General features: G+C 39.6%; 1 protein-coding gene across 1 annotated transcript in view; it reads left to right on the top strand.

Moving 5' to 3' along the window:
* SLF1 (SMC5/6 complex localization factor 1) overlaps positions 1-13,691 on the top strand; it is a 151,565-nt gene extending 137,874 nt beyond the window's left edge. Inside the window, exons 16-18 of the mRNA XM_075325093.1 lie at positions 3,075-3,167; positions 3,501-3,683; positions 8,090-13,691. Of these exons, the coding sequence (XP_075181208.1) occupies positions 3,075-3,167; positions 3,501-3,683; positions 8,090-8,583 (770 nt within the window). The 3' untranslated portion in view covers positions 8,584-13,691. The remainder of the gene's footprint in view (positions 1-3,074; positions 3,168-3,500; positions 3,684-8,089) is intronic.
* Positions 13,692-15,197: the final 1,506 nt, after the last annotated feature.

Here is a 15,197-nt window from a genome sequence, read left to right as displayed (position 1 = left end):
CCCCAAATGACTTCAGCTTTATTACATTCATCTGGTTGGGAAAAAGGCCTTGCATTGCCTTTCAGAAATTATCTAATGCAAATCGAGGGGTACATTAGTATCACAGGGCACAAGGTGACATTTTTCAATACGCCACATCTTGGACTGGATCCATGAAATCGATCTTTTCTCCAATATTTGGAAACAAATTTAGCTGCACCCTGAGGTCTGGAAATTAACTTTCATAAGGTTAGAATTTTACTGGCTTAGTCTTGTCGCCTAACATTTCTTCTGCTTGAGGTCATTTAAGTCTGGTCTTAAAATCCTCTGAAAAATGTTTTGATACATCTCATAATTCACTGTTCCCTTAATGATTTCAAAATGTCCACAGGCAGCAAAACCGTCCCAATGCTCCTTACAGGGATTTAGGTCTTTTGTAGTTACTTTTGGGTTCTTTCTGAACATTCAGATTTTACCTGTGTACTTTGGAGGTGATCTAAACAGGATCCCCCAATTTCTAGGTAGAGTAGCTACAGTGCTGAGTTTTCTCCAATTGTTCAGTTTGTTCAACTCTGGCTTGATATGTATCCATGTCTTTATCAGTGCTTTATAGCTATTTCCAGCTTTTTGTATCTCTATAATAAGTCTTCTCATCGTTATGTGCCTCAAGGCATGGTTCATGAGCATTCAGACACGGGTATATTTCATTGTTCAGAAGATCCGGTTAGAGAACACCGGCACTGCTGCTTTAAATAAGGGCCATAGACACGAGAGCAGGAGAAAGGGTATTGAAGACTCGCTGCGACCGGCATTGCTCAATCTGGGGGCTCAGAAGCAAAAAGTCTAGAAAACAGAATTGAAAGAATGGCACTCACTGACAAATTACAGCTCTTTAGTATCTTAACATCACATTAACAGATAGGTGGGAGGGTAGGTGTGGGGCACGTGTCTGTCCATGTGTGTCCTGCACCTACCCTCCCACATGTCTGGTAATGTGACGTGAAGATAATAAAGAGCTATAATTTACCGGTGAGTGCTATCCTTTCAATTCTTCTTTCTGGAATATTTCATTGTTGGTATATGGATTATATTGCCAGAATGATTATTGGTCTCCTGAGCAAGCTTGTAACCTCATAGACATATATGAGCCTGGAAGTTCATATCAAGAGGAATCCCTCAGTTAGCTTGGCATTACCGGTCATATGCTAAATGTAAACTTTCCCTATCTAAACCAAGCTTTATGGTAACCACTTTTTTTAGACAAACATATGAGTCAGTAACTAGGCTTTGTGTGCCTTGTGCCTTGATATCGTGGACCAAGCACCTGTAAAACACGCTTCAAATCTCCTCTCTTTAAAGAAGCAATCACAATATTTTTCTATTAGCTAGGCTTGTGTGAATATTTGACAGAAAATAGAAAAAGTAGTTCAGCTCACCCTTCCTAAAGTCCAGGTCAGGATCGGTGTTGGTGCACGGAACTGCCGTGGCCTCAGGCAGAACACAGACAAGGAAACTAGAGTATGATCTCCAGCACTTCAAAGAAGGTTAAAAATATTTATTGAGGTTCTATTAAAAAAGATCCATCGATCATGAAAACAGTGAGGGGGGACACATTAAGAGAAATCCAACATGTTTCAGCTAGTAGAGCCTTATTCAAGGATTGCCAATCCTTGAATAAGGCTCTACTAGCTGAAACATGTTGCATGATCGATGGATCTTTTTTAATAGAACCTCAATAAATATTTTTAACCTTCTTTGAAGTGCTGGAGATCATACTCTAGTTTCCTTGTGGGAATATTTGTGTAATGTAGTCTCTTAATATATTAGCTGATCACCATCTTCTCTGGTTTCCACCTCTACTCTGGTCCTCTTCTCGCTCACATGACTTTTATTCCATCAGATCACACTGTGGTCTATGTGTGAGCCGGAAGTCCCTTTTATAATATAAGTTTATGGAGCATTAGAACGAGGCTCCATAGACTTATATCGTTAAAGCAGCTTCCTGCTCATACATAGACCACAGTGTGTTCCGATGGAATAGAAGTCATGTGGTTAAGAAGAGGACCAGAGCGAAACTGGAAATCGGAGTTCTGTGATTATAGTAACACACTTACGCTACAGTATACACACACTTATACAGGTTTAGGTAATAAAAACATATTGAGATTGCGTCAACACATTTTTGCCAATTTGTAGAAGTCGTAAACCTTGAGGTCCACTTATCTTTTCTCGCTGCACCTTGGTTGTTTAGTCAGGATAACTAAACTACTGGTATGTTATTAGTTTAGTTTGATTGTGTTTGTTTTCCAAGTCGTAAATCTAGATAATTAGACCCCATATTTGCTCGTAGTCAGTGTAGAAATATAAGTAATTTCTACGGTCTCACTCCCTTTTTTCTTGCATCTGTGCCTTTCCTCTCCACAGTGCCAGAGCTATACTCTGTCATACAGTGCCCTCCAGTTTTCTTATCGCAACTATTGGCTGAACACAGAAAACAACTGTAAATTCTACCGGGCTTGTCATTTCAGCTTTCATTTTAAATGTCTAGATTTATATTGTCCCCTTCTCTTCACATTATTCGCAGTGTGTCTCTGTAGTCAAGGCAGCTTACCGAGGAGCAGCAAACCATCTGCTAAAGGATCTGAAATTGTGAATTATCCTTTACTGTGTGGAGGCACTCGTGCTTGGCCAGAGACATTCATTTGAATTAAGCTATAAATGCTGTGTAAAAGGACGACTCGTGTAATAGAGGTTCATGAATAATTTTAAGGGAAGGGCAACTGCACACTCTAAACTTTTATTGCCTCCAAACCGAGTGTTTTTGGAGTTCACTGTTCATTTTGAGTTTTTATTGTAAGTCATAGAAGCTTTAAAAGCTAAAGGAGGAGGATTAAGGAGAGAATTCGACAGCTAGGCAGGCGCGGGGCTGCAGACTGACTGCTCACTTTACTACACATCATTGGCACTGGGTTCGAGATGTGATTTAGTTATTATTATTTTTATTTTTTTTTGCTTTCATTCAAAATTCATCTGATAGGCCGGCCGCCTTATACATCTTTCCACCATTAATTGTACCGATCCATTTTATGTGATAGGTGAAACAGCCATGCATAAAGCTTGCCGAAGCAACAATGTCAAGAAGCTGCACCTACAGCTTTCCATTCCTGGAAATGATATTAATGCAAAAGGTGAGTTTTATTTCCTTTTTTTGTTGTTTGTTTGTTTTTTTTGTTTTTTTTTTCCTTCTGTTGTGTTTTTTTATTTTAGTATTGAATTCAAGCTGGTAGGAGTCAGATTAGTTTTTAAAGTGTGTACCATGTGCCAAGATGAACAGCGATACTAACAATATTGATTTTCTTCCTCTATCCTTGGTTGCTCCGATGATTGTTTAACACCGATGTGCACACAGCGTTGTTCTTCAGGATTTTTTTTTTCCTCCTCTTTTTCCTTTCTTCATAATGTGGGATGTGTACAGTGTTTTAGATGGATTCTCTTTTAATTGTTGCTGATTTATAACTCAGACAATGCAGGCTGGACGCCTTTACATGAGGCTTGTAACCATGGCAGCACAGAATGTGTCCGCGAAATCTTGCAGCGCTGCCCAGAAGTCGACTTGCTCAGTCATGTGGATGGTGTGACTCCCTTACATGATGCTCTACAAAACGGACACGTCGAAATTGGCAAAATGCTACTTCAGCATGGGGGTAAGGAAACAGACATGTATGTTTACCTTGGGTTTTATTGTAAAATACAAATATATATATATTTTTTAATATTTTTTTTTTCTTTCTTTTTCTTTACATTTTTGTGTTTTTTGCTGATTTTCTTTTTTGTTTTAAAAATGTATTTCCATATGAATTAAAGTGCATCTCTATATTAAATCCATGTGGTGTATACATCATGGCAATGTGCATATTGTTTATATAATATTATTTTTTTTATTTATCTCTGTATTGTATTTTAAATCATACAACATCTCTTCTGGATGAAAAGCTTTAATTGCTTAAGAAGTGTATATATAGGATTAGATAAAGCACTGATGAACGCTGATTTGCATTACATGATCGTATGAGGTTATTCCGGACTTTTATACATTGTTCACAAGACTGTAATGATTTTCACCTCTTATATGGTTGCATGGTGTGAGTTGAAATCTCCTAAGCTACAACAGGACACATCTTATGGCACTTAAATCACCATTGTCGGGTCCTGCTCTCCTTTTCTCCTTTTCGTAGACTTCTCCTGCCCTCTAAAGGCCACTTAGTGTGTGTGTCAGTCTCGCCGTCTCTCTGTCTTCTTCGTTCCTCATGGCTGGGATTTATTGAAGTGTTCTTGTCTGTCTTCTAGGTGTTTTATTTATCAGCAGAGACAACTCAAGCCAATACCTGGCTGCACTTCAATCAGTCTCAGTGATGCAGCCGCCAATATTAGATTAGACGCTGTTCCTCTGTAGGAAGAAGCAGTGGTGCAGAGGGTGGTTGTTGTGTTTTTTTTCTTTTTTAATGGGCTGATGTGAAGAATTGTTTAGATGATGATTTTCTTGTCCTGTGGGAGGAGATCTAGTTGAACTTGCATTCATCAAGTTCATCACACACCAGTTTGCAGACTCATCTTTGGCACTGTCACAGTCTGGTGATTGGCCTGTCAAGTCAGGTAACGCCAGTCTGCGGAAAGTGCATGGGATATTCTAGATAGATTTATGCAGCCCTTATACCATATTTGTCTTGGGTATTAAAATTACACTTTATTATATGGATTCTTGTACACGTCACCGCTTTATAAAACATTAGCACACAACACTCCCCCTACATAACTTATTCTAGTTTAATATATAATATAATATTTCTGCGTCTCACAGCCACATACATGAAGACATATAGATAGGTGCCATTATGGCTAAAAGTGTTGGCACCCTTGAAATTGTTCCAGAAAGTAATCTTACTTCCAAAGCTGTAGTTGATGATGAGACATAGAGCCTGAAATTTGAAAGTTCAAAACACTATCTATCTACCTATCTATCTACATATATATATATATATATATATATATATATATATATATATATATATATATATATATATATACAGTATATATTATATATATCCACACACACATTATATTATATATAAATATAATTTATATATAATATAATGTGTGTGGATTTATATACATACATACACATATATATGTGTGTGTGTGGATTTATATGTATATACACACAGTGTGTGTGTATACATATATATATATAAATATATATAATGCGTGTATACATATATATAAAATGTGTGTGTGTGTGTGTGTATATATATATATATATATATATATATATATATATATATATATATATATATATATATATATATATATATATATATATATATAAAATAGTACAATCATAGCCAATAGTGTTTCTACCAGAAAATCGTTGCAATCACCCATATTTTGTCATACACATGTTTGTATGTTGGAACAACACACATTACAATGGAGAAGAAAAAAAAATGCAAATTAGCCTAAATTTCATACAAAACTGCAAAAATGGTCTGGATAAAATTGTTGGCATCTTTCCATGATTTTGGGTAAACCACTTTGTTTCATGCATATGATGCTCGTTCAAACTTGCCTGCGGCAAGTAACAGGTGTGGGCAATATGAAAATCACACCTGAAACCAGAAAAAAAGGGGAGAAGTTAACTCAATCTTTGCTTTGTCTGTTTGTGTGTGCTACACTAAGCATAGAGAACAGAAAGAGAAGAGAACAGAGGACCTGAAAACCAAAATTGTTTCAAAATATCAACAATGTCAATGTTACAAGTCAATCTCCAGAGATCTTGATGTTCCTTTGTCCACAGTACACAACATAATTAAGAAGAAAGAAATTCAAGTTGTCCTTCCAATTTCAGGCTGTATCAGTGTCAGGGCGAACTGTCTGTTGATATTTGAATGAAATGAAATGCTATGATATGAAACCCAGGTGGACCCACTGCTGACACAGACATAAAAAAAACTAGACTGTAGTTGGCCAAAATGTTTGAGAGTAAGCCAAAATCCTTCTAGTAAAGAGTCTTGTTAATAGTTGAGAACAGGATAGAGCTTTTTGGTAAAGCACAGAAAATGGAATGAGGCCTACAAAGAAAAATAACACCTTTAAATCGGGTGGAGGTTCATAGATGTTTTTGGGTTGCTTTGCTGCCCATGGTATTAAGTGCCTTGACTGTGCAAGGCATCATGAAAATTGAAGATTACCAAATGATTTTGGATTGCAGTGTAGTACTCAGTGTCAGAAAGCTGGGTTTGCATCCTAGGTCATGGGTTTTCCATTAGGACAATGACCCCAAACATACTACAAGAAGCACCCAGAAATGGATGGAAACAAAGCGCTGGAGATTACTGAAGTGGCAGCAATAATTCCAGAGCTAAATCCCATTGAACACCTGTGGAGAGATCTTAAAATTGATGTTGGGAGAAGGTGTCTTCAAATATGAGTGACTTGGAGCAGTTTGATTAAGAAGAGTCCAAAATTCCAGTTGAGAGGTGTAAGAAGTGTATTAAAGGAGGGTTTTTTTGTTTTTTGTTTTCTAACTTTTGTTCTTCTTGAATTATCCCTTTATTCTCTGCAACCTCTTTGTTTACCTGCAGCTCAAGCAAACTTGACTTTTTGCTATCCTTGGTTGCCAAACCTCAGTCAGAGTTAGCACCGCCCGGCCTCACTGTCCAGCCCCGCCCTCTGCACACTCATTGGCTGTCAGTATTCTGCTTAGCACAGACCTCTAGGACAGCACAATATGGGCACATATAATGTAGTAATGTGCCCATCCTTGTGCTCATCGTATAGTAATGACCCCAACCTGTAATGTGCCCCATCCTTGTGCACATGCTGTAGTATGTGCCGCATCCTTGTGCTCATCGTATAGTAATGCCCCCAACCTGTAATGTGCCCCATCCTTGTGCCCATGCTGTAGTACTGTGCCCCATCCTTGTGCCCATGCTTATAGCACTGTGCCCCATCCTTGTGCCCATGCTATAGTACTGTGCCCCATCCTTGTGCCCATGCTTATGGCACTGTGCCCCATCCTTGTGCCCATGCTATAGTACTGTGCCCCATTCTTGTGCCCGTACTATAGTACTATTCCCCATCTTTGTGCCCATCCTGCTCATCCTATAGTAATGGCCCCTTTCCTGCTCCTCTTCTGTCATGTAGTAGTATCCCCTATTCTGCCATACTTCACACACGCAAAAAAAAACAAACAAACAAAGACAAATCCTTCTCACCTGTCCTCGTTCCCTCTGTGTCCTGCTTCTGACTTCGCTTTATATCAGAGGACAGATTCCCGGGCACTGCTCAGACGCGAGCTGTGTATGCAGCTCTCCAGCTTCCTCAGATGCATCAGCTGCTGCCTCTGATATGTGGGAGGGTGCGGGTAAGGGGGGCGGGTACTCCACGTAGGGTACTCACCCAGCAGGGCGGCAACATGCAGTGGCTATTTTGCATGTCAACATGGTCCTGCCCCTGTTGACATGAAATCACAGAAATCAGCAAAATCACGACAGGAGCGGTCACATGACCACTCTGTGCCGGGGGAGAGGGGCTGACAGCAGGGCAGGTAAGTGCTCACTATCTACTTACCTGCCCCAATGTAGCCCCATAGTGAAATTACAAAGAAAACGGCAAAATAAGCCGGATAATCCCTTTAATGGTAATAGGAAGCGATTGATTGCAGTTACTTACTCCAAAGATTGTGCAACCAAATTTTAAGTTGAAGATGCCAAAAATTTTGTCTGGCCCATTTGTAGGATTTTTTGTTTTCCCATTTGCCTTCTCCCTCTTTTTTTTTTTTTGTGGTGTCCCAATATACAAAGGAAATAAACGTGTAATTTCGTGTAATTATCAGGGAGGAATACTTAATTTGCTGGAAAAATTTCAATGGTGTTAACACTTTTGGCCAGGACTGTATCTGTTGTAAGATGTCAAACGTTTGTTGCTATTACAGCTATGTAGTGGTGTACAGGGAATAGGGATGTCTAGTTTACATTTCAGTAAAAATTGCATGGTTTAGTAAAGTATGGGTTCCACAATGCTCAATACATTATCAATCTCTCTGTCTTTGCAGGAGCAATCATATTACAGCAACAAGATTCTGATGGGAGGTTTCCACTGGATTATATCTTTTCTGCACAACTCAAAAATGAACTTTTTGAGATCGTTCAAGTGGAGCAAACTATTGAGGATTTTCACAAACATGCCATTCAACTATCTGATAACCATAAGCTAGAATTTAGTGCATTTCTTCTCTCCAGAATGTTGGTCAGTTTTATTTCTGCATATGGTTTGCCCTCAGATACCCTTACCGCCAAAGCAATGTATCCCAATTCTGCTTTTTTGGCTGAACATGCAAAAAGTGCTCGCCCTTCCTTCAGCAGTTCAGTGGTGGTGTGCTACCTGGAAGCTTTAGCCACAATGCAGAATTTGGGAGACTTTTTACAGTCTATTCCAGAGCACCTTCACGAGAACCCTGGATTTAATATGCAGGTTCTAATCTCTGTCCTTCATACTTTGGCCTCCTCTTTGCCAAGTTTTAAACATAGAAAAGAAACAGCTATGTAGCTTCTCATCACTTAAAGGGGTTCTCCAGTATTGGGGAAAAAAACCCTGTCCTGGCCACAGATTAAAAAAAAAGTTTTGTTGTTTTTTTTTCCCCCCCACATACTCGCCGGGATGTGACATCACCCCAGCCAAAAACTCTTGCTGCTAACCCCAATTCCTGTGAGCTCATTTATTGGCTGCAGTAATGTTAGCGTGACATCACCGCTGCAGACCATAACAGGCACTGGAAGCAGTGGTGGAGGCTCCACTCTGGACCCAAGGAAATTTGGGTAAAACAGTTTATCCTCCTTTTTTAAACTGTATTTGGGGGTGGGCAGTTAAACAGGAAAACCCCTTTAAGGCACTATTGTGATACTAAAAGTGAAAAAATATGTAATGAGTATCAATAATCCATACTTGTTGTTCATAACCAAGTATGTTAAAAGGTAGAAAATCTGATACAATGTGTTATGGCTCATACGTGGCCTCAGTGGACAGAGCAGATTTCACCATTTTGGTGTTCTTGCAATACTTGTGTCATGTTCCGCCTCCTTATACCTTACACTAGGCATAACACAGTGCATCAGTTTTCACTGGAGTGTTCCTTATAAGGTGTCTGGACATGACCAGCAAAGTCTCATTAACATTCATAGCGTATATTCACATTTTAGTGACCGACCAAACCGTATTTTCAGTATTTTATAGTTTTATATTTTAAAATTGACATCCTACTTGCATCGACTGTAGGTAGGAAAGTTATGTCAAATCTAGAGTTCTTCAGTAATATTGTTATGGGACGTTTCACTGTATTACTAGACATATTTGCTGATGTTATGGCTGTTGTCCAGCTCTTTCAATAATAGATTGGACTAAAAAAAAAAAAATCTTAAAGAATTTTAGGAATGTTTTTGGAAAATACTCTAAGTTTATCAACCTTAATTGCTTTAATTTAATAATTATTAGAGTAAAATATTATGTATATAGTGTTGGAATGTGTTCAGATTTTTTTATTGAAATTTTATCAGAATGTAGAGATTTTGGTTAAGTTATGTTATATAGTAATATAATATGGTTTACAAGTTAAGTACTGGTACCTTGTAAACCTTGAAGTGGAGAGCGACAACAGTAAGTGTATATACTCAGATTATTGAGACTTCTTTATGAATTGTAAGCACTTGTTACATAGCTGGCACACAACTCTGCTGAAAGAAGAAACTACACACAGCTTATCTTCAGTCAAAACTTAAGTATTCATTTTGACAGTCTCTAAAGGAGTTTCTGGGACTTAAATATTGTTTTCTTGCTATTAGAATAGGTCATCCGTATTATAATAGTGACTGCCTGATTTCCTGAAGCGTAAATGTGGGGTGGCGCACCGAAAGTAGCACAACTCCTTACATTGCGTGGTGGCCAAAGTAGTGCTGCAAGCTTTCTCCCATGCACATGAATAACAGAACTCGCAGGTCCATTCTTGGCCACTAAACAATGTACTGAGCTGTGCCGCACCTGGCCTGCAGTTGCACCCTGAAAGGGAACCAATCATGTAAGAAAAAAAAAAAAGTCACTATAAACCTGCAGATATGGGTTAATCTGTAAGTTAATAGCATCCTGATGAAATACTGAGAGCCCCGCTGCTGGAAGGAAATGTTCATTATTCCTCCGGTAGCTCAGGCATTCAGTCATAAGGGCTGAGCTTGTGTGGTTTTAGTCACCACACAGCACATAGTGAGCGGTGGGTGTAACCACACACTGGGAATGACTGGCAGCCAGCTAGTCATCGCATCAGTGCCCCATAGACATTAGACTGATTTCAACCAAATCCACTGATATCTGGGAGTTTGACCGATCATCTAATTTAGGGGGACACCATCATCTGATTGTTAGGAGAGATGTTGCTTGCACATGTCCGATTTCAGACTACTGATCACACTGTTCTTCCAAAGATAAGCCGGACGGCCAAACTGATTCTCCTGTGTCTACGAGAATTACCTGTCAGCTGGACAATCTGCCAACAGCCATCTCATGTGTTCAGCCAAAGGTCCACATACACATTAGATGGCTGTCTGCTGAGCCTGCTTCAAATCATGGAGGAATCTTGGCTGATTCTCTTACACAAGAGCACTTGTTCAGCTGAGCACTCCTGTTTCCGCAAGGAGAGAGCCACCTTCTGACGCGTCAGTCAGCGGCTTATCTCCAGGAGAACAATGAGATTGGCAGTCCAAAATCGGACATGCGTAATAGACGTTTCACCCGACTATCAGTCGTCCAGTGTCCCCAAACACATCAGATTATTGGCTATACCCGTCAATATCTGCAGGTATCGCTGACATTAGTGTATGAGGGTCTTAAGAACACAATATTAATGTCTCAGAAAACCCTTTAAAAAAACACAATCTACCCCCTCCCCCCAACTTACCAAATGATATGAGGGTTCAGAGCACTGAGCTGTGCTGCTCTTTTCCGATAAATATGGAACCAAATAATTTTGCCATTTTCTTTATTATATAGAGTCTCTTTGGTTTGCGGATAATAAAATATTTAAGGACCCTGCAGAGCCCGTTTGTGGCTTTATCTTTGGGCTATGTAAAATAAAGTTCTCATTATTGTACATTATATACAGACTGTCATTAACATTTTTCTTTAGACTTTCACAAGTGTACAAAACATAAATCGGTATGTTAGTCAGTGTGTTTTCTTATTCTTTGGCACAGTGATGTAGATAAGGAGAATATTGTAGTCTCCAATCCTAAATGTCTTCTGGTCATGAAGGAAACACATAGAAATCTGTGATCTATTGTGGATATTTTAGCATGCGCTCACAAATTATTGGTTTACTGCTATGAAGTTGGTATAGTGTGACAAATGTAGAAGGAAATAGCAGGGTTTACATGAAACTTTAATAGAGTGCCATTCATAAATGTTCTACCCTGATATTTCGTGGGGTTTTTTTACATCATCACGGTTGGACTGCTTTTCTTATTTCCAGACTGCAGTGATTCATAAAAATCTGTTGCTCTTGCCTAGTGACAGCACCCAATTAATGCTAGTAAAACACATTTGGGTTTCATATCCTGAAAGTCTTAGTATGTTCTGTAATACTGCACCAAATATTCTTTCACAACAGAAGCCCACTCAAGCATCTGTGCACCAGAATGTCTGAGAGGACGGCTGAATTGTTCTTGATGAGCAGAACGTCTGACACAGATTCTTCTGAGAAAAGAGTTTTCTGTGAAAGACTGACAAAGGAGTCATCCGAATGTCATAATACTCTGCAACTGCCTACATGTGCTAAATCATCCAGGATTCCCTGGAAATCACATCATGGACCAACAGATGAGGTAAAGCTGCGGTCTCATTATGTGATAGTCACACGCGGTAATGGATGGGCCTCAAATTAGCACAATTCATCACTTGCTGTTGACATAAAAGTCTTAAGTATTTCATAGCATAGTGTTCTCTAACCCCCACAATGCACAAAAAAAATATATAGGGCTGCAATAATCTACATTAGCCACAGTCAGAGGGCAATATAGGTGTCAAGAATTTAGTTGTAAAAAAAAAAAAATAACTTTAGGAAATTGGATGGATTGAGGCACAAAGCTGGTAAGAATACCCTACACCTCGAGTTGATACGACCTATATGGCAGTACATTACCCCTAGTGATAAACGAGCACTACCATGCTTGGGTGCTCGGTACTCGTTAAGGGCAGTTGGATGATTGGACAGGCGCAACTTGAGTATCCAAGTATAATGGAAGTCAATGGGGGAACTCAAGCATTTTACCAGGAACTCTTCGGGTCCTCTATTGAATCCCATTATGCTCAGTACATGAGTCAAGCCCATCCGAGCATCAACGGCTCTTAACGAGACCCGAGCATGGTAGTGCGCACTCATCACGATTTACTACATATTACTACTTTAGGAAATCACTAATTCTTTAGTTTCACTTGTGCACAAGTAGACTTTTACATAGCACAGTCTGAGAAAATACTGCTATGGCACTTACCTTCCATTCTTCCCTTACTAGTGGATTATGAGCTCTGAAATATTTAGCCTACAATTGCGTTATATGAAAAAACCTTTCATGATTAGTAAAATATAAGTATAATGATCATTTAAGATGAAAAGAGCTTCATGATATTATTCTTGTCCCTTTCTCAAATTCTATGTGCCCAGTACAGTACAATGAACCTATTGAGGCCAATAATAAAATCCCCTTTTTGACACCACCTTTTGATCTACAGGTCTGAAGCTGAAGCCCACAGACTTCCAACTTCTCCTGCCCTCTGCATGCATTGAGCACATAATGCCTAGAGTTATTTGCTCTCTTTTAGGTAATTCGCACTGGTTTCCAGTGTAAATGCTGGAAAAATTGCGCAGAGAGTAGACTGAGCGAGAATTAGGTGAAGTGCAACTTCAGCCGATAGTTGCAGAACAGGAAGAGACATCCAAGCGGAGGCTTCCTTTAGGCTAATCCTCTTGTACTGCCAGTAACATACAGCTTTTTTTTGTCATTTACTGTGAAGTTGATGACTTATAGTTAAAAAAAAAAAGAGCGAGAACCTTGGAAGCATGTATTTACGATAGAATGGATGGCCCCAGTATGTCATATGACTATAGTAGGTTTCATTACCATTATGGCCTGGAGATTCTTGTTTGTTTTCACTTATCCAGACTTAATTGCTTACTACTAGTTAACAGTTTGCACCTTTTGGATCCACTAAAGCCATTTCACATATACGACATTCACAGCCCGGTAACTGACTGCAATGTCCAGACATATGAGGCTGTTGAATTTGGACCAGGAGATACGTTCACCCACCCCACTCCCACCTGCCCAGTCTCTACATTGCAGAGGTTTTTCTGGCAGTGAATCTTGGACCTGTAAAAGTGCCCTAAGTTTTGTAAGAGTTGATTTGATTTTTATTTTATTACCTTATTGTTTTGTTTTTTTCTGGTGTTTTGTTAACTTAAAAAAATGGTTTCACCAAAGGTATTGGAAGGTTTGAGCTGATTTCTTTGTTGTTGGATTTGTAATATATTTTCTTTGTTATATATTTGACCATTGAATGTTTGTTTTAATATTTAATTGTTTTGTATGTTTAATAAAAATAGATTTAGCACTTTATTCTGCCTCATGTGTCACATTTTTATTAAAGGGAGCCTGTCACGTAGCACATGCAGCGCTGTCTGGGGAGCCGTGCAGATACATATAGTTGTGTGGGACAAGATTTAATATAACTTGTATTTTAGTCATTAACATGTTTGCACTTTCTATCCTTTCTATTCTTTGTTCTCGCTGTCGCTCTTTCTACATACACTAATACCAGAAAAGTTGTCAATCGCTCTTAAGGCACCTCCTCAATTCCTAGTTACAGAAAGAGCAGGTAATTTGAATGGATAAAATTCAAGTGGTGATGAAATATTTTTTCATTTAATCAATAAATAATATGTACCACAAAATACTGCCAATAAAAATCTTAAACCTTTCCCACAAAAAAAACAAGCTGTAATACCATAATGGTGGAAAAACTAAGTTATGGCTGTAAGAATGTTGCAACAGAAAAACAATTATGCCCCCCACCAAAAAAAACACACAGGTTTTATTGTGCAAAGATTCTAAAATGCAAATATAATTGTTTTGTATCATAGTATTCGTATCAACCAGGAGAAATAGAAATGGGTTTTCCAGTTTCATTACAGGGAATCTGTCACTACATCTAACCTATCTCAACTATTTATATGGGCTTACAGGTTATAGACTCCTGAAAAAAGTGATACCTGTGTCTCACATCAGATGCCTTTTTGCTGAGAAATCTTTATTAGTTTTTGAAAATTACCTCTTCGAGGTATTGGGCAGGACTATGCCTGGAAGATAACGCTGCCTCCACACGTTATCTGCATATATTGCGCCTCCATCACCATTATTCTGTCCCTGTGATGTCAGCCACTTCAGAGGAAATCTCACGTACGCATTATGGTTCTTTTCTGTCTTCCGCAGTCTTAAGGGGGCTTTACACGGTAGCGATATCGCTAGCAATTTGTAGCGATAGCGAGCGTGTAAGTACCCGCCCCCGTCGCGCATGCGATTGTTTGTGATCGCTGCCGTAGCGAACATTATCGCTACGGCAGCGTCACACATACTTACCTGGTCGGCGTCGGCGCTGTGACTGCCGAACAATCCCTCCTTCAAGGGGGAGGGACGTTCGGCATCACAGCGACGTCACCGCAATGTCACTAAGCGGCCGGCCAATCAAAGCGGAGGGGCGGAGATGAGCAGGACGTAACATCCCGCCCACCTCCTTCCTTCCGCATTGGGGCCGGCGGCAGGTAAGGAGACGTTCCTCGCTCCTGCGGTGTCACACATAGCGATGTGTGCTGCCGCAGAAGCGACGAACCACCTGCATAAACAACCCTTACCGATTTTTGAGTTTGGGACGACCTCTCCATGGTGAACGATTTTCACCATTTTGAGGTCGCTTAAGGTCGCTGGTCAGTGTCACACGCTGCGATATCGTTAATGACGCCGGATGTGCGTCGCTAACAACTTGACCCCGACGACAAAACATTAACGATATCGTAGCGTGTAAAGCCCCCTTTACTGCCTTCTCAGGGCATGGACATAAAGTGCCTT

This window comes from Anomaloglossus baeobatrachus, chromosome 1, assembly GCF_048569485.1.
Source record: "Anomaloglossus baeobatrachus isolate aAnoBae1 chromosome 1, aAnoBae1.hap1, whole genome shotgun sequence".
Lineage (NCBI taxonomy): Eukaryota > Metazoa > Chordata > Amphibia > Anura > Aromobatidae > Anomaloglossus > Anomaloglossus baeobatrachus.
Note: the sequence above shows the minus strand (reverse complement) of the source record. Positions and strands in the feature narration are given on the sequence as shown.